Below are 25090 nucleotides of genomic sequence, written 5' to 3'. Positions count from 1 at the left end.
GGGATGATGATCTTTCTGGCCCAAAAACGATTCTGTTTGGCCTTTCAGCAACTTTCAAGTTAATTCCTCCAACTTTCGTGGTGTTTTCTTCTTCATTTCTGGGAGGTAGTTGGCCCAGGTACCTATCTGTTCTATTTTTCACGTATGATTACGTGTTTTGTTTATATAAACAAAGTAAGTTGCGGCTTTGTTTATATAAACAAAGTAAGTTGCGGCTTTGTTTATATAAACAAAGTAAGTTGCGGCTTTGTTTATATAAACAAAGTAAGTTGCGGCTTTGTTTATATAAACAAAATAAGTTGCGGCTTTGTTTATATAAACAAAGTAAGTTGCGGCTCAATGGCGATATTTAATCTCATCTAAAGTAATACTTCGAGAAATAAGCACACGTGCTTAAAATAAAGCTCATCTGGGCACTAAATTACTATTCCACATCTTCGAAATTGGTTTAGCTACTCATAGACAATATTGGCGAAGATTCCATTAAAAAAAAGAATCTTACTTTATGCTGCTGAGTAGAAATGCACCAATAGGTGACGAGTGTCCAAATGAATTCAGTTTCCTCGTGAATTGTTGTTGTAAACTTCCCTAATATATAAATTTAAAATTCCAACTCTTCGTTTCGCCTTGTGATAATAATTCACCGAAAGGTTTGACGTAACTTTCTCTCTCATCGCCACTGGGGTAACTCCCTCCCCCCTCCCCTCCCCCCCCTACTTACCTGCTGCGTCTTTCTTTGATATCGAATGCTTGTGACGATGTCTTTTAAGGGTTTAGTGCCGTCAGTGCACCTCATGCGATGCACTGTAGGCATCACTTGAGGTTCTTTACAGAGCCCCTTCTTTAGGCAACTAGTTGAAACCCCTTTCATTCCTTTTACTGTACCTCCTTTCATATTCTCTTTCTTCCATCTTACCTTCCACCCTCTCCTAACAATTTTCCATTGCTGTAACTGCGAGGTTTTCCTCCTGTTACGCCTTTCAAACCTTTTTACTGTCAATTTCCGTTTCAGAGCCTGATGACCTCTTAGGTCCCAGTGCTTAGCCTTTGGTCTAAATTCTATATTCTATTCTCTAAAGTCTTTTGAAAGAGCAAAGAATCATTGCGAAAAAAATGCCTGATGATTCTATACCGCGCTTGCTAAAAAACGTGGATATTTACCTCTCTGATTCGACATGTATCTCTTTCTATCAAAAGATTCGATTCTCCCAAAAGATCGTTTTGGTTAGAGGATTGGCGCAGCAATGATTATCCCCCAATGAATCTCTTCATCTGTCTAAATATTATCAGTTTGATGATGCATTTGACAAAAGTCTTAATTTCCAGACATTTGAGTAATTAAACAAGTTAAAAATGCGCCGAAGAAACTTCGGCGCAGTCGAGTTTTCTGCACGGCGCATAATCTTTTACGGAAAACTAGAACTATGCAGTGGATTGCCATAGGTCGAGAGAGAGAGAGAGAGAGAGAGAGAGAGAGAGAGAGAGAGAGAGAGAGAGAGAGAGATATCGCGTGTCTGTTTCCAGATTCAGTGCAGCTGTGAAATCGGTGAACTTTGCGTATAAATTTTGTGTTCTGTATAGTGATGTGAGGCATAACTTATGCGCAGTGTAAACTGTGTTGCATAATGAATAAAAGACAATTGATTTGAATAATGTCAAAAAAAATAATGCGACTTATATTGGCTTGTCATTCCTTATTGTTCCTCAGTAGGCTTTCAAAGAAGAGTAGGCCTAACGCTAGTGTGATATATCAGGTTCGCCTCCGTGGAGGGCATTGCTCCCCTTTCATTCCTGGTTGGCTGATTTCCGTCCTCCCCCACTTCCGCCACCTACCCACCCGGTGAACCAACCAGTCCTTTATGGCAGTGAAGTGAGTTTTAAGAACTATTATTATTATTATTATTATTATTATTATTATTATTATTATTATTATTATTATTATTATTATTACTATTATTATTATTATTATTATTATTATTATTATTATTATTCAGAAGGTGAAACCTATTCATATGGAACAAGCCCACCAAAGGGGCCATTGACTTATTATTATTATTATTATTATTATTATTATTATTATTATTCAGAGGATGAAACCTATTCATATGGAACAAGCCGACAGGGGCCATTGACTTCTTCTTCTTCTTCTTCTTCTTCTTCTTCTTCTTCTTCTTATTATTATTATTATTATTATTATTATTATTATTATTATTATTATTATTATTATTCAGAAAATGAACCCTATTCATATGAAACATGCCCACCAAAGGGGCCACTGACTTGAAATTCAAGTTTCCAAAGAATATTATTATTATTATTATTATTATTATTATTATTATTATTATTATTATTATTATTATGGTGTTCATTAGGAAGAAGTAAGAGGAGGTAAAGGAAAATACAGAAAGAAGAGTTTGAATTGCAGGGTGAAATAAAATTCACACTTATGAGGTTTTAGGTAGGCCTACCTTCAGAGTCACCCCTGCTGTTTCTGCTGCTTCTGCTGTTTCACACAGCAGCAGCACTGAGGCCAAGGCAGGATTTGATATCAGTGCTGGGATAGGATATAAACCAGTATGTTGAGAATGGTACTCTTGCTATTTTCTTTAAACCAGACTTCGTTCCATCGTGACAAGTATAATCTTTAGTCTGGGTAAACGAATATTCTCTGTTAGAACATTTCAAAATCTCAAGCGTCACTAAGAAAAAAACAGGTGAAAAATGAGTTGTCTGTACAGGGTATGATGTTGTATGAAACTCTCAGCCGCGGCCCGGTGGTGGCCTGCGTTGTTGGCACCTGTAGCGGTGCCAGACGCACGATCATGACTAACTTTAACCTTAGATAAAATAAAAACTACTGGGGCTAGAGGGCTGCAATTTGGTATGATTGATGACTGGAGGGTGGATGATCAACATACCAAGTTGCAGCCCTCTAGCCTCAGTAGATTTTGAGATCTGAGGGCGGGCAGAAAAAGTAAGGACGGACGGACAAAGCCGGCACAATAGTTTTCTTTTACAGAAAACTAAAAAAAGGATAATGAAAGAATTCAATTTACTGTTTATATATGAAAACTTAAAGCTCTATATATGTACAAAGTATTAGTTCGTGTTTTCCAGGTAAGACAGTTTTCAAAATAGGAGGATTTCGTCTCTAACAAAACAGTTTTGAAGAAACTGATTTCGTCAAACAATCCGTCTTTAGGTCAGAAACGATTAAAAGCAGTAGAAGCGAGTTACGCGTACTTGACAGAATCTTGTTTTTGTTGTCGACAACGCCTAGGAAATTTCAAGTGTGTACACAGTGAATTCAAATAAGTTCATGAGACAGAACTACCTAAAATAATAAAAACAAATTGCAAGGTTGTTTACAATCTTTTCAATGTCCAAAAAACCTTAACCTCCCATAATTACGTTTCATATTTCTCTAAATGCACTTTCCTGAATGTTAACGATAGAAGGCCCATGCAATATAAAGGATGCGATAGCAAACTATCAAACAATTTTTGAGTGACCTCTGAAACCTCACTTTCACATCCTGTGACCACCTGGATCAGGAACCACACGTTACAACGGCAACACGTCTTCACCACCCGGCATTTAAGTGTTAAAAAAGTAGATGACTACGCCCATAGAACTCTGTTGTAAACAGAATGTGGTCAAATGGAGATTAGGGTCCAAAGTTGGCATATTCTCTCCTGGTTATCATTTTTACAAGTGGAGATCGTTGTAGATTAGCAATGCGCATATTTCTCGGGTATAGCAGATTGAGTTGGCTCTTATTATATTCACACCATCATGATTATCATTCTAGAATTTCCCGTCGTCACGCCTTTGAAATGTCGCAACTGATTAGCGCAAGTCTGTGTTTAACGTTAAGTTGCGTACATCCTTACCATTAGTGTTTCAAAGTATTTCTATCTAAACGCTGATGTCTGAGGACCGTCACTATCGAGCACATGTATTACACAAAACTTTTCTGGGCATTTTGGTCTTGAATAAATAGATGCAGTTTGATAAGTCGCTGGCTGGGTTGCTGCAGTTAATTGCGAAGGTGTTCTGGAACCACGAAGGTTCTGAAACATTCAGATCACTGAATGGTTTAATCTCTTCGGACATCCCTGCCTGTGTTGAAAAAGTCCTTGACAGAAAGTAAATTTTGGCACTTTGTAATATGATCCTTCTTCTAATGCCCCGATATTCCATTCTTTAACGCCGGGATCTTCTTTGCCCCAAAGTGCGCCCGGACGGTCGTTCGAATCTGCGACGCGTATTTGCGTATACGAACGGAGGACGCTTAACTAACCGTAGAAATTGTTGAAACAAGTGTTACCGAAGGACTGGGTGATGATGCCCATGACAGCTGAGGCCGTTGAAGCTACGCCTCCAATGACGCCCACGATGATGATTTCCCACAGTAAGATCCTTTCCCACAGAGGTATCGACCTGGAAGACAGAAATGGCGCGATCAGCTGATATTTCGAATTCTGATTATTCCGGAATCACTTCGGAATGCTGGGTGATTAAGGAGTGCTTAGCACGAGCCTTTGACCAAGGGCTGCTGCAATGCTAGTAAAGTGTTAAAAGGGAATGAGAGGCCTGTTGTGGACCTGTGGACTTCACCTAACTAACCCACTGAAAGTTTGACAGATGAGTCACATTTCGAGACTCGTGGCGTTGGTTTTCAAATAGGAATGGCAAATTTGAGTGGGATAAAGTTAAAGAGGTTGGACAGTCAGGTGTGAACAGACTAAATAGAATGTAAAATAAATAGATAAACAGAAACAACAAGTGCCAAACGGGCTGCATTTTCCAGAGAAGTAACCGAGTACCGGGACCTTTCCCTGGAAAAAGCGGAACGCCATGTCTTAAAAACTAACCATAGAATTATCTATTATGTTTCCCACACCCAAGTTATTAAAGAGACACTCTATTCAAACCTAACCTGAACCTAACCTTAACCTTAACCGAACCTAACCTAAACCTAACCTAACCTAGGGACATGGCAAAAAAAAAAAAAAAAAACCGGGGCTGGTGCAATACTAGCAAACATCTCAGAAATTTGCATAGAAGTACACCCAGGGGGTACGTAAGCCGTCAGGTGAATGACAGAGGTATACCTCCCTGCTTACCTTTCCGGCCACGAGGGCTCTCTCTCCATGTCGACGAGCTTCATGTACATCAACGGGGGCAGGACGAAGGTGCACAGTGTCACCGTGGAACCGCCAATCAGATTGAGGATCATCCCGAAATCCGGCACTGCCAGCCCGACGAGCACCTCAAAGATGACGATTCCCGACCGGAGGAGAATGCGAGGCAGACCGAACTCTGTCAGAGAGAGAGAGAGAGAGAGAGAGAGAGAGAGAGAGAGAGAGAGAGAGAGAGAGAGAAATTGAAGGAGAGATAGAGAAAGAGAGAGAGAGAAATTGAAGGGGAGAGAGAGAGAGAGAGAGAGAGAGAGAGAGAGAGAGAGAGAAATTGAAGGAGAGAGAGAGAAAGAGAGAGAGAAATTGAAGGAGAGAGAGAGAAAGAGAAATTCAGGGGGAGAGAGAGAGAGAGAGAGAGAGAGAGAGAGAGAGAGAGAGAGAGAGAGAACATCAAAATTCTGGAATCATCACAACCTCAAAAATGTCAAGATCAGGAAACAAATTGATTTAGCAAGTTACAGAATAACTATAACTATAACTATATATATATATATATATATATATATATATATATATATATATATATATATATATATATATATATATATATATATATAAATTAATAATTGACAAGTGGTGCTAAATATGACAGGAAAGCAAACACAAAGATAACGGCTGTTTATAATAACAATCATCTTTACTCAGCACCTCGTCAGAAGCTAACATTCCAGCCACATCTATAACCCCGCCTTCAACAGGAGGCGTTTACATGGAAATCCCATGGAAAACGGCTGGACAAAGTGAAGTAGTTCATCATCTCTCCAATCAAACATTCTAAGGGGGAGTCATTTACACCTCCTCCTGAGATCATTTCCAATCAAATCCTCTGGTCACCTACTGCCTTCTATATTGAGAAGTCCCTCGAAGGTCTGGCCAATGGGGTTGAAGGTGATGAGGTAAGTTCCGAAGAGGTTGAGAATCTCCATGACGATGGCGGCCTTGATGACTGGATTATTAATATCGACGGAGAGAAGGATGTTGTCCTGCACCTCGAAGCCCTGCACGACGTATCCTGCCACTGCGACAGGCAGGTACAAGGACAGCAGGCCTGTAAAAAAAAAAAAAAAATAGAAGAAAAATATACGTATATTTATATGGCAATGTTTTTGGATAACCAAACCTGTACGTTGGTCACCAGTCCTTAAATAATCCCTCACTGCACCTCACGTGGTGCACTGTAGGCATTACTCAAGGTTCTTTGCAGCGTCTCTTTCTTAGGCCCCTTGCTGCAACCCCTTTCATTCATTTTACTCTACCTCCGTTCATATCCTCTTTCTTCCATTATACTTTGCACCCTCTCCTACAATTGTTTCACAGTACAACTGCTTTGAGGTTTTCCTCTTGTTACACCTTTCAAACCTCCTTTACTCTCAATATCCCGTTTCAGCGCTGAACGACTTCACAGGTCCCAGCGCTCGGCATCAGGCCTCAACCTCACATTCGAACCCCAATTCCTCAAATAATTACCAACGAGTCAACACTTCGTTCACCAAACTTTACCAGGAATGAGGGAAAACTTCAACCGTTCATCACGAATCCTTACTGACGAAGGAGATGACGACGCTCCTGGTGAAGAGCGTCCTGTCCGCCATGTCGTTCTGGATCGTCGGGAACACGGAGGCGCCGCCGAAGGCGAAGAGGATGGCGCCGAATCCCAGGGAGAAGGAGACGATCGACGGGTTCTGGTAGTAAGGGTTGGGGTACTCGTCGATCTCGAGGAGCACCTCAACGAAGATCACGATGCAGGCGACTGCTGTCGCCACCACTGCGATCACTGAGGCTTGCCTGCGCAGAAAAAAAAAGTGAGACATATATATATGGAATTAGATAAATAAATGAATGGACAGACAAATAAATAAATATATAAATACATAGGTAAATAAGGCTTGCCTGCGCGAAAAAAAAATATATATATGGAATTAGACAAATAAATAAATGCATAGGCAAATAAATAAATATGTAAATACATAGGTAAATAAATGAATAAATAATGAAATACATAGATAAATAAATAAATAAGTACATGCATAAATAAATACGTGCATAGATAGATAAATAAATAAATACATAGATAAATAAATATTATTTATCTATGTAGTAATTTATTTATTTATACATAGGTAATAAATAAATAATATATATATATAATTAATAAATAAATAAATACATACATACATAGATAAATAAATAAACATGCATATATAAATAAATAAATACATATATAAATAAATGCATACATAGATAAAAAATAACACTATAAACAAATAAATACATAGATGAAAACTATATAAATAAATAAATAAATACATAGATAAAAATAACTATATAAATAAATAAATACATAGATAAAAAAAATAACTATATATATACTACATAAATTACAGTCGTTCCGGGCAATGTAAATTGTTCAAGACATCAGCAAATTTCGAAAAAATATTTGGCGACTAATTATGTCATTTTTCGAATGCCTCTGAGGCAAAATAGTTAGCTTCAAAGCATGAGCGCATTATTCTGGTAAATTGAAGTGCGTTTTTTCGTTTTCATTAATAGTACAAATACAATACAAACATATGACAAATATGCAGTAAATATACAATACCATTGCACTGGCTACCATGTCTCGTACCCCTAGGTTTAAGGTTTCGTACAGGCGCCCCAGGTTAAGAACCATTGCTTTAGAGTCTCAACGCCTGTTAAAAGATGAATACCCTCTGATTCTTATTCCTAATGCTTACAGAAACGAAATTTTACCACTCATGCAATTTGGCTGCTCACAGGAATTCGAAGGGACCCGTGTCCATCTTAGGCACTGTCCGTTCTACAGGTAAAATTAATTTTAAAATCGCCTTTGTTTGTTATTTTAATACTATTACTGGGTCATATTGGAGGAGGGGCGGGTTTGAGAATAATTTCAGTTTCCTTGGGATATTTTTTCTATTGGAGGTGCTTAGTTCACTGTAAAAGCAATTTGGTATAACATATATATATATATATATATATATATATATATATATATATATATATATATATATATATATGTATATGTATATATGTATATATATAATATATATATAACATATAAATATATAATATATATATAAATATATATATTATATATATAATATATACATACATATATATATATATATATATATATATATATATATATATATATATATATATATATATATATATATATATATATGCAGTGCTCAGCTAAGGACCGTTATAATCACTGACCTACAGGTATTCTGGATCTTTGGACCAGGCTGTAGTTTAAAAAAGGAAAATTCATGGAAAATATCAGTTCAGGCGTCACCTTCCGTCCTAGAATAAATCCAGAGCAGTCAAGAATAAAGGAATTAAAAATAAGTGGGCTTAAAATATTATTATGTATTTTGGTTACCAGGAAAAGCGAAATTTTAGGTTGAGCTGAAAAAATTTGATAGATTTGGAATTAATTTTACGTTAAAGACTGCAGTTGGGATTTTTAGTTTCTAAAACTCATAAACTAAGATAACTGACCCTGCTTCCTTCCCTAAATGTCGTAGATGCTTCTTGGGAACCCGAATCTAATAATAATAATAATAATAATAATAATAATAATAATAATAATAATAATAATAATAATAATAATAATAGTCAGGGTACGGACCAGAGGTTGCAATTTCACGCGCTATCTTGTCATTAATTTCAGGTCTTTGTGGTACCAGCTCCTTGCAAAAAAGTAAAAATTTGTCAAACACATTCGTTTGAATTAAATTTGGAAATAGACACAACTCAGTCGCCGCTTTCTAAAGCTCCTTGAAGACATGGAATGAATCTCTCTCTCTCTCTCTCTCTCTCTCTCTCTCTCTCTCTCTCTCTCTCTCTCTCTCTCTCTCTGCAGTCCGTCTCTGTGGTTTCAAAGGTGAAATCAGTTGCCAATGTCAAAACGGATTGCCATTTTCGAAATTGCATATTTTCTCTCTCTCTCTCTCTCTCTCTCTCTCTCTCTCTCTCTCTCTCTCTCTCTCTCTCTGATTAAAGTAGGAGGATATATATTAAATAACTTCGTTAACTAGTGTAAAGTCAGGTATGAATACTCATTCGTAAAAGTTGGTCTGAGCTCTAAGCACAAATAATTACAACCAATAATAACTTTATTCGAAACAAACCAAGAATTTAGCTTTTAGAGGAACCAACCACCCCCCTTATCTCTCCTTAGCCCTGACCTCAACGGGAAAAACTTACCAAAAATCTTTGGGAGTTCCGAGCCAGGTAAAAGGCAGAGCCACGGCTGCGATGATGAGCAACCACTCGCAGATGGACAATGAAGGGACCAGACCCATGTTGAAGAACCCGGCCATCAGGAGCAGAAAGACGATGGTTCCTCCGATGATCGTGATCAGGACACATGCAAGAGCCAGCCTCCTGAGGGAAAGATGGTGTTTGTTAGACATATCCCGTATTGTGGGTCACGTAGTGAGAAGACAAGAACTAGAACATCTCTCTGTCACTGGTAAAATCAATGGAAGGAGGCCGAGAGGAAGACCTAGACAAAAATATATGACTGGAGGAAGAATGTCTGCAGCTCGGTTGCTGCAGAGAGCCGGAAATGGAGAGGAGTGGCGAGCCATGATTGCCGACGTCCTTGGGGATATGGCACCTGGATGATGATGATGATGATGATAACATATTGCAGGCTAAATTGTTTTTCTATGAGGCATCAGGATGTTTGAGCGCTGAATGACTTCATAGGCCCCAGCGCTTGGCCTTTGGCCTAAATTCTGTATTCAGTCCAGTGAAATTTTTAATTAAACCTGATGATCTTCAGGCTACGTTAAAAAGCCTCAGTACAAGCAATAACTTCACGTGGCTCTGAATCTCAGAGGAAATGAAAATAAGTTAGAATATATAATTAATTCAAACCTAAAATGCCCTTATATTACGATAAAAGAATTCAAAACAACTGGGAAACTTTATGATAATACTACCTCGGCTCACTGAATTGTATTCTTCTTTTCTGAAATAGTTATATATCAATTTTTTATTTTTAATTCTTCCTCCACTTATTTCTTTATTTATGTTAAGGTCTGTTATCTTTTTTTTTTGCATTGCCTGTCTTACAAGATTACATATTATTCAAATGGTCCAGTCATCTGCAATTATCGTCTACACACAGAAGCCTTCAAATGTACCAAACAAATTAGACATGCCGTTATGAGCACTATTCCAATCGTTAAGTATTCTTACTTTCTCATTGCTTTAGTGTACGATTAAATTAAAAATACCAGTACGCTTCCAGCCATTTAAATAAGTAGATTTCCATCCAACTGAACCTTGCGTCTCTAGCCAAATGTCAGAGAATTCAACTATCTTGAAAACTGACGTGAAATCGTTTCTTCCCGTTCCCAAAAATCTTTTATTATCATATTCTAAAAGAAACTCGATTAAATACATTCTATATAGCGCAACTTGGTTTAGAGAAACTGACTGTAATGAAATATGTACAGTATCCAGGAATATTCCAGAATGGAAGAAAGTTAAGAGCTATACCAAAGATCAAGCATCGTACCATAAATCTTTTTTGGACGGATGAATAAGAAGACTTATTAACAGCTGAATGATCAAACCCGGGGTATAAGTTTTTATTAACAAATATCTGTCTCTTAGCGTAAAACAAGTTAAAATTGCCCCGAAGTTTCTTCGGCGCAATCGAGTTTTCTGTACAACCGCTACAGCGTATAATCAAGGCCACCGAAAATAGATCTATCTTTCGGTGGTGTCGGTATAATGCTGCATGAGCCGCGACCCATGAACTTTAACCACGGACTGCTGGTGGCCTATCTCATATAGTTTTCAGAAGCACGATTATGCCTAAATTGATTTAACCTTAATTGAAATGAAAACTACTGAGGCTAGAGGGCTGCAATTTGGTATGTTTGATGATTAGGGGGTGGATGATCAACATGCCAATATGCAGCCCTCTAGCCTCAGTAGTTTTTAAGATCTGAGGGCGGACGGACAGACAAAGCCATCTCGATAGTTTTCTTTTGCAGAAAACTAAAATCGTGAAACGAAATTCTGATAAAATTTGGAAATGAAAGCAAAACCAAACAGAAAATACGGATCACTCAACCTTCCGTGTTTTCCAAGAGCTCTCTCGGCGATGTCCATATAAGGCATTCTCGAAGCCCCCTTGTATTCGGGCCAGCGTTCTTCCAAGATCACCCAGGCCAGACCAAGTCGGGTCCCCGAAAACCCGACCATGGCGCAGAAGATGATCATGAGAGCAATCCCGATCCATCCTGAAAAAAAAAAAATAATAAATAAATAAATTATGATTTATCTTTAAAAAAAAGGTATGATTTCATCTTTGTCTACTTTGGCCTCAGCTCCTGTCGCTGTTTGGCAATGAGTTGGAGCTAAACAATTCCTCAGTGACGTTTCGAAGACTTTTGTTTATAAAAAACGGCTGTTAGATATGGAAGAATTGTCACCCATACATGAATTTTTTATCTTTATAAAAGCTGATGCTGCAGAATATCATTCAGTTCTTTTAATGAAAAAAAGGTAGGTAACAGATTTGGCCTCTCACTAAAACTGCAAGAGGTTCTTGCGAAGCTAGTCGGTCATCTTGATGACGCTTTTAACCTCTCTTTCGACTTCCAGTTTTGGAATGTCTTGCCTTCTCCCGTGTTCCCAAAATTCTCTGTAATATTTTTCTCTTTCACAAGTTGTCTTCAGGGATATTATCGCTCTTTTTAAGGAATCCTTGTGGATATAGGTCGTAAATTTTTAAGTTTTAGGGTCCTGTATGCCTGTATGCAAACTGAAAGAAAATGAAGTTTTCAAATAATAATAGTATACATATATATAATGTTTGTTCGCGGACGAAGACCCTTTTTATAGACTGAACGGCTGAAAAATAAATATTACCACAATCTTTCTCATTCGTGTTAGCTTCCTGTGCCAATTGTATAAAGTTGATGGCATAATTTTGATAATTTTTATGTTTTTGTTTTTGAATGTGGGTCATGTCACTTTTTTTTTCATTATGTTCGTGCTGGCATTCAGTCTGGATGTGTGAGTGAACAGTCTAGTAACTCATTTCTTATTTCTTTTGTAGCAGTTTTCAATTTCCGTTTGGACGGAAAGTTTGATCCGCTATATAGTTAAGACAACTTCAAGTCTTCATTTGGCAACCATACTGAATTCATATTGCTTTACCGATTTATATTGCTTTAACCTTTATCAACTAATCTATCTCCAGTTTGGTCTTATCCTTGATCCTATCTGAGCCTGAAAAACAGCGGTAATGTGATAACAGACAACCAACAGATTAATGGAGAAACGAAGGAGAAAAGAAAGTCATATTACCAGTATTGGCCACAGCTTTGGGAAGTGACAGGAATCCTGCCCCAGCCATCTGCGCTATGAGGAAGAACGCCGTCATGCCCATGCCCAAGCCCTTCCTAGGCGCCTCTCCTGGTTCCTCCACTACCATTCTCCTGAAATATGAACGAGATATATTAAGATGATCGAATTTATCTGCGGTATTGCAACATGGAGAGATGAAACGATTTTGAAATTTGTACTAATATGTAAACAAATGAAGAGTGCGCCGAAGTTTCTTCGGCGTATAATTAAGGCCACCGAAAACAGATCTATCTTTCGGTGGTCTCTGTATAATGCTGTAGGAGCCGCGGACCATGAAACTTTAACCACGGCCTGGTGGTGGCCTATACTATATCGTTGCCAGAAGCACGATTATGGCTAGCCTTAACCTTAAATAAAATAAAAGATATTTGGGCTAGAGGGCTGCAATTTGGTATGTCTGATGACCGGAGGGTGGATGATCAACATACCAATTTGCAGCCCTCTAGCCCCAGTAGTTTTTAAGATCTGAGGGCGGACAGAAAAAAGTGCGGACAGAATAAAGTGCAGACGGACAGACAAAGCCGGCACAATAGTTTTCTTCTACAAAAAAACTAAAAATAAAAATTCAATTCGTTTTAATTTCAGCCCAGAGTGAAAGAGACATGATCGCCCTTGACAGAGATGGAACACTGATTTACTTTCATGGAGGAGTCAGTCACTAAAGAGACAAAATATAACCTACAGTAGAAGAAAGAAGAAGGCGAAGGATCAGAATGGTATTTTTTGGGAGGGAAAGTCTGGACCTCCTCTTTTCATTGGGGATTATGAAATCTCCGAAGTCTATTCTTCCCTACACCTGACACCCAACACTAGTTCTTCATTGGAGGGGTGGGTAGAGCTCCCGGCTAGCACGCTGTTGGCCCAGCGTTCGACTCTCCGAGCGGCCAATGAAGAATTAGAGGATTTTATTTCTGGTGATAGAAATTCATTTCTCGGCATAATGTGGTTTGGATTCCACAATAAGCTGTAGGTCCCGTTGCTAGGTAACCAGTTGGTTCTTAGCCACGTAAAATAAATCTAGTCCTTCGGGCCAGCCCTAGGAGAGCTGTTAACCAGCTCAGTGGTCTGGTTAAACTAAGATATACTTAATTTTGATGCCCAACTCTTGATACCCAGTTTCGATTCCATGACTTCGATTTCAGGTACAGGTAATTAGTCCACAAATTTGAAATATCAGCTCAGGTGATTTTATTTCGCCATTTTTGCGAACAATGTCAGCTTGCCTCTAAATTCATCACATACAATATTTGAAGTCGTTAGTATGTATATTATTGTTATTAGATGAAACATCTTTACCATATCGTCATCAAGTTTAGCAGGAAAATAATCCATGATCCATTCATTATTTGACATAAATAACCACTTCACTGACTTGTTTTCAAGGTCACAAGGTCACGAAAAGGTAAAATTCTGGAGAACAGGAAACGAATATCTCTTAGGATACAACAGTTTGAAGCAAAATATCAGTATTATTTCGCTTGCCCAGGTTGGCGAATCTCGGAACATTTGCGAACTTCAGTCTGACAAGCTTTGGAAAAAACTATAGAGTTACAATTAACGTTTTTTTGTGCCATTCAACGTCATTTGCCCTTTTGTTGACCTAACAAGAATATCAGAGACCCACCCGAAACGTTCCTTGAAAAGAATGAGCAAATTCGAGGTATTAGAAACTCTAATCTAATGTTCTATAGGATGTTGAGATTTCAGCGTTCAGTAAAAAGGAATGACCTGAGAAATGTTGTGACTTTGCCACACTTCTCAGGTCATGTCCTTTTCATTGGAATGGAATGGAATATAGATTTTAGGCCAAAGGCCAAGCTCTGGGACCTACGAAGTCAGTCAGCGCTGAAAGGAAAATTGAGTAGAAAGTTACAAAGGTGTAAAAGGGGGAAAACCTCAAAGCAGTTGCACCGTGAAAAAAAATTGTTAGGAGAGGATGGATAGCTAGGTGGAAGATAGGGAATATGAACGGAGGTACAGTAAGAGGAGTGACAGAAGTTGCAGCTAGGGGCCGAAGGGACGCTGCAAAGAACCTTAAATAATGCTTACACTGCACCGCAGGGATTTCCCTTTTGTTAAACACTGAAATGTCATCCTATAGAACATCAGATTCGAATTTCTAATGCCTCAGATGTGTTCCTGTTCAACTATGACAATGATGAAAATTATTTACGTATATGAGATAACCATAGCACTCTCTGGGCTCGGGGAATTTATGGTCAGGATTAGTTAGACATTTCTTTTTATTTCAGATTTCTATTTATTTCAAAGTAATATAAGATAGGTCAAGATGGCAGGTTCAAATCGAAAGGATATTACGCATGTTTATATATGAGCCTGAGGCGTGAGTAGCGTCCCGGGCTTATCGATGGCACGTTTAAACATTGAGTTTCATTACCTGCTTGTTGTGTTTTGTTGAACAGATGTTATAACAGTGATTCTTAACCTGGGGGGCGTTCAGCAATCTCCAGGGGAGGCGCCAGCCCCAGGGAAAATTATAAAATTCTCTGATTATATTCGTTATTCTCTTAACAAGAGTGAGGAACTTCTTCCTCTTTTTTTTTTATTTTCCTTTAAATCTGGGAGGGCATTTTACTCATGCATGCAAGGGGGGCGTGGAGGGAAGGACCAACTCTTAGCGGGGCCGTGGTAATAAAAAGGTTTTAAGAACCACTGGGTTATAAGAATTAACCGAGCAGATTTTCTCCTGCGAACGGATAGTGAAAAATTATGGGCAAATTCCGTAGAGTTTAGTGTTTCGAGTTCCACCTGACCTGCTGACCGCCCTCCTCTTATATTGTGTGCAGTGGTTACCTGTTGGTCGATTTGTTGAGCATTTCCAGAGAATCATCAAAAGTCTAAGCTAAAACTTACTTATGCATCACAGATAATATAAGTCGTATTCATCTCACTCTCTTTATAACGCATTCAGCTCACGTAAATTAAGCCAAACTTTTAATCATATATTGCCATTATTATTAACATAAGTTTGGTTTTATAGTATAGTCATTAATATTATGGCATAAAACCATTGTCGTTAATATTATGGTATGTATGTTTTAATTTCCGTAATATATTCTTTGTCCTCCAATTCCAAAATGTGGCGATAACGATGAGTGAAGCATATAGTACTTATTTTAAAAACGTCTATTATCATATATATATATATATATATATATATATATATATATATATATATATATATATATATATATATATACTTCTCAGTTCCAGAGGTACTTTATTCCTCACACCGTTGGACTGTGGAACAGCCTCCCTTAGAATGTTGTGCAATTGGAACCTCAAGAGTTCAAGTAAAGATGCAATGTATTACTACCCTAAGACAATTCTCCTTGTATTTTACTTACATTTTTATTCATTCGTTTATTATTTTGTTAATTTATCTTTTTTTTCTTTTCCAATAACTGATCTCTCCTTCCTGTATTTCCTATTACTCATTTCAAATGGGCACCGTTTTCTTTGGAAGCTTGAATTTCAAGTCAGTGGCCCCTTTTGTGGGCATGTGTGTGTGTTTGTGTTCTATGAAAAAAAAAGTTTGCATACTCATTTAAAACTAAGCAATTTTTTTCAGGAATTTAGATAACACCGACCACAAAGTTCGCAATTCTCAACTCAGATGATGTTATGTGGTTTTAATTCTCATTAAAGCGATACGTTTGCCGACGCATTCAGAAGTCAGATACCTGTCCCGGGACAATACGCAGATCGCATTTCATCCTCAGGGAAACAACATGTTTATACGGACTTCCAAAGAACAGATTTCTCGTCTGTTCCCGACGACTTTGGGTAAGATCTCTGTTGACGAAACGGTGAAGCGAAACTCCACTTCACAAACGAAACAAAAAAAAAAAAAAGGCTTGCATAACGAAGTTGGGAAAGGTAAAGGGAAGAAATTATTAGAGACAATAAGCGAAGATGGCTGGGCATGAAGGCGAACGCACGACTTCACGCTGACCAAACAATTCGTAAGGAACGGTATGCGGTGTCAGGGACCAAACTGTGACATCAGTCATGGAGGGGTCGTCACATCCATTCGCTGGCACATTTGTTATTGACGTGTAACGAAGGTTTCTTTCTTTCTTTTTTTCTTTTTGGTCGTCTACTCCGTGTCGACGGTTATCTTAATTTCAGGATATCTTTGCATGGGAGTATTATTCTTGGCACGAATTGTTTGCATATGTGCATTTTGTTCAACTGCGTTCGTATCACGCACACACGTGCGGGAGCACGCAAGCGTATGCACGCACACACACACACACACACACACACACATATATATATATATATATATATATATATATATATATATATATATATATATATATATATCGATACACAACACCCATACACACACACACATATATATATATACATATATACAAGACTGTAATCAAAATGTCAAGTTTAATTTACAGGTACGGATAACATAAAAAGATAAAAATCCAAACCACGTATGCATGATTTCATACCATGATAACCTATCTTATATTCCCATGTTGACACACTCAACATTAAGGCTCGCTACACACTCTGATCAAATGGGGGGATTTGCAAAAGTCCAATATTCCTACTTTCCTTCTCATTCTGCCTGAAACGGCTACATATTCTCTGAATCATATAGACATCCTTCACCGAGTACCACTTGGCTCTTTTAATCCTCTCCATCGCTACATAACATTGAAATAATGTAAACAGTATCATATAAGCATTACTACCGTTATTATTGTCATTATGATTATTATAATTTCAAATGCATATTAATAAGGGCGCTGGTGACTGGTACAATACGTGTACGTACGCTACCGGGGTCTAAGCGATGACAGGCAGGGCAGCCGATCGAGATTACAAAGTCTACCCAAAAGCCAAATCAAAGTCCTTCAAAAGAAGGCATCGTGCTTACCTCTTACAAATGGGAAGAAAGCACGTTAAAAGAAGAAGAAGAAGAAGAAGAAGAAGAAGAAGAAAAAGTTACGTTATTACAAAAAGAGTAAGGCCCGCAGTTTTTGGGAGCTAACATGATCATGACCAAAGTAGGGTGTGTGATCTTAGGCTCTGATATTATGATAAGGCTCTAAGTGATAGTTAGCTCTTCGTTGGGAGAGTCGGTAGAGCTGTGGACTAGCACTCGCTAGGCCCGAGTTCGAGACTCCGACCGGCTGATGAAGAGTTAGAGGAATTTATTTCTGGTGATAGATTCCACAATAAGCTGTAGGTCCCGTTGCTAAGTAACCAGTTGGTTCTTAGCCACGTAAAATAAGTCAAGTCCTTCGGGCCAGCCGTAGGAGAGCTGTTAATCAGCTCAGTGGTCTGGTAAAACTAAGGTTATACTTTTAACTCTAAATAATAGTGCTTCTTTTTTATGTCGCTTCTGATATATCCGACCGATCACGGAGGCTGAGGGATTTGATTTATCAGTTACCCTGAAGGATTCTTGTACAGTACATTCGGCTTCGTATCATAGACATAAAATCTACTATTTAGAAATCAATTTATACCAATTCATTTATCTTTGCTAATGGGTTACTGAGTCAGTCTTCACTGACCGCGTTAGATGTAATCGTTACTTCTCTTTGGGCTGTCTGCACAAAGTTATTAGTCCTGCTATCTTTTTTTTTCCAGCAGTTAGACTGTGAAGCACGGTACTGTCATAATATGATCATTTACTGCATGAGGCCAAAGGCATTGATTGTTTTTACCTTTATTGAATTATAAACAACGATCTTCAACAAATATGTAACATAAGTACATAATGTACTTAGCAATTATATCCTTCCCATGGATACAAGTGCAATTTTTTTAATCTTTCTGTTATTATCAGTGGCACAAGTATAGGAGTTTTATATATTTTAGATCAGTATTTGCGAATTTCTGTTTTCGCGTATTGCGCAGATGTTGAGATTAAGGAATCTTGAGGCAAAAGGCTCTGAATCAATTTCGCTAAAGTTCATAAATCATTCAGTGTTTAAATCAAATTTGCTATTTTGTCCTTTGATTTCCCGTGAAAATAACTCGCTCTTTTATTACTCATGCTCAAGTGCTGTAGAAATATCGAGGTGAATAATAGCCTTCTCAAGCGATCGCAAAAGCTCACGAGCTTTCGCCACTGACTTCCTTCGTAAGACCTGGGTAGGCAATTATGACCCATTTCATAATTATTGGAGTGCGGGCAAAACTTTCATATCAGTGTGTGGTTTACCCATGTGGGCCAAGTGAATAGGGTGAGACATTCGACTTTCATTATCTAGTCGTTGCATAACCAATACGATTCTAGATTACTCATGCTTTGTCCTTGAAAAAAAAAAAAAGCTATTTGTTTAGTTTATTTACGTCTTTCGTCCGGCTTAAACTAAACGCCATTTTCCCAGTATTCATAAACAATTTTATTACTGGAATTATGCGAGCATTTATAGAGCTTGCGTGCTGTGAGTAAATATTCAAGCGATAAAAATAATCCGATTTTCTTTTTTTTTTTTTTTCTTCCCAACTCGCGATGATAATCGCTTGCAAATCAGCTCCCATCAACCCCAAGTCCACGCCCAGGATAATGAAATTAACAAAAAGTAGTCCAGTGCTTTTTCTCACACCTTTGCCGTAATATCTCTATCTTGGGATTCCTCAATACTGTCTTCGTTTCCCGAAGGAAATCTTTTTTATATAAGAATTTGAATTTACACTTTCTTCTGGGAAGCCTCGTCAGATCTCTCTCTCTCTCTCTCTCTCTCTCTCTCTCTCTCTCTCTCTCTCTCTCTCTCTCTCTCTCTCTCTCACTGGAATAGTAGATTAATATAAGTCTCTCTCTCATTACAAACCCAATAATATGTGATTGCACTGATATTCTAATGTAAACTCTAATCACCAACGACATGTAGGACTTGTAATCAAGGTCAAATCAGAACCTTATCTTTCAAGAGATAGATAAGATTAAAAACAAGTAAAAAATGCACCCGAGCTTCTTCGGCGCAATCGAGTTTTCTGTACAGCAGCTACAGCGTATAATCAAGGCCACCGAATACAGATCTATCTTTCGGTGGTCTCGGTATAATGCTGTATGAGCCGCGGACCGTGAAACTTTAACCCCGGCCCGGTGGCGGCCTGTCCTATATCGTTGCCAGACGCACGATCATGGCTAATTTTAACCTTAAATAAAATCAAAACTACTGAGGAGGCTAGAGGGCTGCAATTTGGTATGTTTGATGACTGGAGGGTAGATGATCAACATAGCAATTTGCAGCCCTCTAGCCTCAGTAGTTTTTAGGATCTGAGGGCGGCCAGAAAAAGTGCGGACAGAAAAAAGTGCTGACAGGAAAAAGTGCGGACAGAAAAAAGTGCGGACAGAGAAAAGTGCGGACAGAAAAAAGTGCTGACAGGAAAAAGCGCGGACAGAAAAAAGTGCGGACAGAAAAAGTGCGGACAGAAAAAGTGCGGACAGAGAAAAGTGCGGACAGAAAAAGTGCGGACAGAAAAAGTGCGGACAGAAAAAAGTGCTGACAGAAAAAAGTGCGGACAGAAAAAAGTGCGGACGGACAGACACAACCGGCACAATAGTTTCCTTATACAGAAAACTAAAAAATGACATTCTGATTCAATGGCGTAATTACTTTACCAAAATTCCTCCCAGGGGGCCTTATGTCCTATTCCTGCTGACTCTTGCTTTCGAACACTCCAAAAGCGCATTTGTTTTAAATCTTCCGTTTAAATTTAATCATATATTAACTTCACGCCGGCCTCCCTTATTCAGAGAACTGACAGGAGATTTCTTATCCAGGGAATTGAATTGAATATGGAGTTTGGCCCTTACCAGGCACTGGGACCTATGAGGTCATTCAGCGCTGGAAAGGAAATTGTGAGAGTAGGTAGGTTGGAAGGTGTAACAGGAGGAAAACCTCAAAGCAGTTGCACTATGAAATATTTGTTAAGGGAGGGTGGATAGCGAGGTGGAAGAAATATAATATGAATGGAGGTACAGTAAAAGTAATGAAAGAGGTTGCAGCTAGGGGCCGAAGGGACGCTGCAAAGAACCTTCTGCAATGCCTGCTGCACACTGCATGAGGTGCACTGTCGGCACTACTCCCCTACAGGGCTTTTTTCAGGGAAGTTGTACTCGTCTTCAGAGAACGGCATTCATTACAGAGACCAATATTCCGTTTGTTTTTGTGCCTCTCAGACTAAACCAGTTTGCCTGAATGTAATTCATAATGAGAAATATCACAGCACTGATCAATATACCTTCAAGACCTATTAGAAATTAAACTCTCATTTAGCTTTGGGACAGCAACCTAAAGTGAAACGGCTTTGCTTTTCCCAAACCTGCTCAACAGGATGGGATTTCCTCTGTTAGCTAATTTCTGTTAAATCAGTAATCTCTATACACAGTAGATATGAAATAGTATGCAACTACAGGCATTCCTGTTCAATCAATAATCTCTATATACCTAGGCAATAGTATACAACTGCTGGTATCATTGTTGGAGCTGCAATATATCATTTTAACCTTTATCACTTTTTTGGAACTGTCACATTTATATCACCTTAGGAAATCCTTTTTAACAGTATATCGACGCGCAATTAGACGGCTGTTATTGTGAAATGAGAATCGATATTGTGTCCCTGATCCGTGTCGAAAAATGATGATATTGTGCAATAATTCTCATACGTTTATGATTGAATAATAATCTAGTATGATGCAATACCTGTTGAGAAGAGGGACAAGCAATTGAAAGCAATCAGGAGAGAGAGAGAGAGAGAGAGAGAGAGAGAGAGAGAGAGAGAGAGAGAGAGAGAGAGAGAGAGATGGGTCAGGACACATACATAATTCTTGATGGGTTTCCTATAAAAATTGATTTTGGTATTTTAAACATATTAACTTACTAACGACAAAAAGAATAAAAACACCGGCTTAGAAAGCAGTTATCAGCTTACCACCCTGTGAAAAACATCCAAAATACCAAAAAGAAAATAAGTGTAATTACTGGACTGATCCAGAAATGGTTGAAACGGAAGATTTCTGCTCCATTCTGCAGCTTCCTGGCGTTGACGGCGGCGACGGAGGGCTTCTTCTTCTTCTTCGCTAATCCTGAGATTCCTTTCCTTCGCGCATGAGAAAACGAAGAAGAAGAAGAAGAAGAAGGAGAAGAAGACGGCGATGGTATTCCGGTGAGCGTTCCTCGCCTGTCACTGCAGTGCTGACCCGCTGAAGACTATTGGGGTACTGAAGTACCCGTGCCCGTCCGGTCCAGCGGCAATAAGGAGCAGGGCTGTCAGTCGCCTTATCATTGAGAATTCCATTTTTTTTTTCTCAAGGGTGCTAATTTTAATGTTGCCGTGTATCCTTAATCATACTTTTCTTTTATCTAGATTGTCTTATTATAGATATATTTCCTAATATAATAAAAGACTTTTAGAGTGATTTCAGTAAGGTTTTACTTCTTGCAAAGTATTCAATGCCATCACCTGCGTAACACTGTGCGATAAGGCACGATTGTGCTCAAGCGTCTAATGTCACAAGATAAATCATACCGTTGGGATTTTTGTGAGTCATTATCTCATTTGTTTATGTACGGGGATATCCTTAGTGCCTCCTGGGAGAATGACAGGTACCGGTGTTGGAAGAGGCGGGGACGCTTACTGATTCAAAGCCTCGTTTCCAGCGAAAATCCTCGAAGATATTCGATAATTTTGTGATGAGTTATTGTTTTCTTCCACAGTGCCGGGTTCGGGACTCCAAGGATCATTCCGGAATCCCCTGGTGGACAGCCTTTATTGTTCACTTTGATTTAACTAGCTTGGATGAGTGATATGGTATGAATCTGATGCTCCTTTCCCCGACCCTACAACTGCCTCTCTCTCTCTCTCTCTCTCTCTCTCTCTCTCTCTCTCTCTCTCTCTCTCTCTCTCTCTCTCTCTCGCATAGTAATTTCATTTATTTTTAGTTTTCTGTAAAGGAAAACTATTGTGCCGGCTTTGTCTGTCCGTCCGCACTTTTTTTGTCAACCCTCAGATCTGAAAAACTACCGAGGCTAGACGGCTGCAAATTGGCATGTTGATCATCCACCCTTTGATCATCAAACATACCAAATTGCAGCCCTCTAGCCTCAGTAGTTTTTATTTTATTTAAGGTTAAATTTAAGCATAATCGCGCTTCTGGCAACGATATAGGACAGGCCATCACCGGGCCATGGTTAAAGTTTCATGGGCCGCGGCTCATACAGCATTATACCGAGACCACCGAAAGATAGATCTATTTTCGGTGGCGTTGATTATACGCTGTATCGGCTGTATAGAAAACTCGATTGCGCCGAAGAGTCGGCGCATTGTTTACTTGTGGCTTGCAGGTGCTTCAGTTGTTTGCCACTGTGCTTTTTTCTTCGTCTTGAATTTCGTTTTTATCCATTATTATATGTTTCTCCCCCTGTCTTAGAACTGAAAGAGCGTTAATTTTACTCCTAAACCTCACCCTAATCAATGAAACGAAAATTAACCAAGGATTTCATTGAATGGTTCCAACTCTTCTCAAGATGTCCAGAGAATGCGTAAGAAAAGTGGCGTTCTTTTTTCTCCAAAATGCTCTCACTTAAATCTATTGAAATGACCCGACAGAAACTTGCCTTTTGGATCAGAGAACTTCCCATTACCATTCTTTCTTCTTACCATTCCACTCGAATATTAGGCTGGTGATTCTCTTCCTTCAGATTGAGTACTCTTGTGGAATACATGAGCCTTTTCAGCAATAAAAAAAAAAGCTTAGTGCAATTGGTAAACAAGTACTTTGGTCCCCAGCGAGATAGGGTGATAAGATCTCTCCTGACCTTAGAATGAACTAGGCCACTAACAGGAAAGTCGCAGACTGGACGCTTTCATGACCTACTTTCGAAAGTTTTCTTTTGAGAAAACTCCTTACATTACCTCCTGCTAATATTCCACGCCCCCCTTCAGTCAATTTCCACATCACCTTTTCTGCTCAATAAGTCTTAAGTTGCCAAAGTAAGTATTAAAAAAAAGATAGTATTAAAATGAACGGAATGATATCAAATGTATATTTCACAAGTGTACCAAAACTATCTATTGTCCACGTCAAGGAAACTTGCATAAAATTTAAAATAGTACAGTGAACTAATTGGAAAATATTCTGTAAACTCCCTTCTATTTTGAGTTATTCCGTTATGAGGAACGAAGAGTTATATAATGTTTAAACAGTGCGCGCTTGCGGACTAACAACGCATAGCCCATTGTTTGTTTACATGACTGGTTGGGGTATTCACAGTAAAAAACACTGAAGGATTCAAGGCTTGAGGCTGAGCAGAAACGAAAGGGAGACTGTTTTCAGGAAACCCCTTATGAAATGGAAGATGCTGAATTCATGCGTCCCAGGTGGATGTTCCTTCTAAGGAGAAACATAAGGGTACACATAAAAATGCCTTATATTACGATACATTAAGAAAAGAAAATAGTGGCAGTCATCGGTCGATCCCACGGAGAAGGTGCAAGCAAGGTTGATTGACTGAACATAGAATTTTCGCCAATGGCCAGGTACTGGGACGTATGAGGCCATTCAGCGCTGAAACGGAAACTGACAGTAGAAGGTCTGAAAGGTGTACCAGGAGGAAAACCTCAAAGCAGTTGCACACACTCGAACGGTTCCTCCGAACATCTTTGCTGATGGTTTGCGCATAGCTCAGTCGCCACAGAAGTTTTTCGGTAGAGCTGTTCACTGAGAGTTGACTGGAAAGAAACCCTCTGCTTTCCTTTCGTCTAGAAATCAAGACTAAATGTTTGCTTAGTGCTTTTGATAGGTCTGGTCGAAAATGCAATGCGTTACTACCCTGATGCTATTCTTCTTGCATTTTAATACAGTTTTATCTATTTATCTATTTATTAACTTGTTTTTTTTATTTTTTAATAAGTTTTATTTCTTCTTTCTGTATTTCCCTTTACTTCTTCTTACTTCTTCCTAATGAACACCTTGATATTCTTTGGAAGCTTGAATTTCAAGTCAGTGGCCCCTGTGGTGGGCTTGTTCCATATGAATAGGTTTCATCTACTGAGTAATAATAATAATAATAATAATAATAATAATAATAATAATAATAATAATAATAATAATAATAATAATAATATTCTTTGAAAGCTTGAATTTCAAGTCATTGGCCCCTGTGGTGGGCTTGTTCCATATGAATAGGTTTCATCTACTGAATAATAATAGTAATAATAATAATAATAGTATTGAGACGTCCTGGCATTAGATAAGATACTGAGATTGATTCCTACGATCTTGAAGAATGATCGAACTAAATTTGATATCATTTGAAGAGATGTTTGGCTCTCAAACACTCTGACGATATGCATATAAATCGTGATTTATCAGTAACCATCACTCTCACTATGAGCACTGTCGCAGCCCTGATAAACAGCAATTCAGTAAAGTATATCTGATAAAGTGACGTCTG

At 38.5% G+C, this 25090-nt stretch overlaps 2 protein-coding genes across 3 annotated transcripts in view; one reads left to right on the top strand and one right to left on the bottom strand.

The window, feature by feature from the left end:
* fzy (cell division cycle 20 protein fzy) overlaps positions 1–25090 on the top strand; it is a 157216-nt gene that overhangs the window by 66556 nt on the left and 65570 nt on the right. The gene's annotated exons all lie outside the window — the stretch shown is intronic.
* LOC136843933 (uncharacterized) lies at positions 3051–21858 on the bottom strand. Its single transcript, XM_067112914.1, has 8 exons — positions 21617–21858; positions 12567–12697; positions 11326–11494; positions 9438–9617; positions 6748–6989; positions 6043–6252; positions 5130–5325; positions 3051–4443 (listed from the first exon to the last, which is right to left on the bottom strand). The coding sequence occupies exons 1-8, from the start codon at positions 21658–21660 to the stop codon at positions 4299–4301; spliced, it is 1317 nt and encodes a 438-aa protein (XP_066969015.1). The 5' UTR covers positions 21661–21858; the 3' UTR covers positions 3051–4298.

The sequence above is a fragment of the Macrobrachium rosenbergii genome, chromosome 12 (assembly GCF_040412425.1).
Source record: "Macrobrachium rosenbergii isolate ZJJX-2024 chromosome 12, ASM4041242v1, whole genome shotgun sequence".
Classification (NCBI taxonomy): domain Eukaryota; kingdom Metazoa; phylum Arthropoda; class Malacostraca; order Decapoda; family Palaemonidae; genus Macrobrachium; species Macrobrachium rosenbergii.
This window is presented reverse-complemented; position numbering and strand designations above follow the sequence as displayed.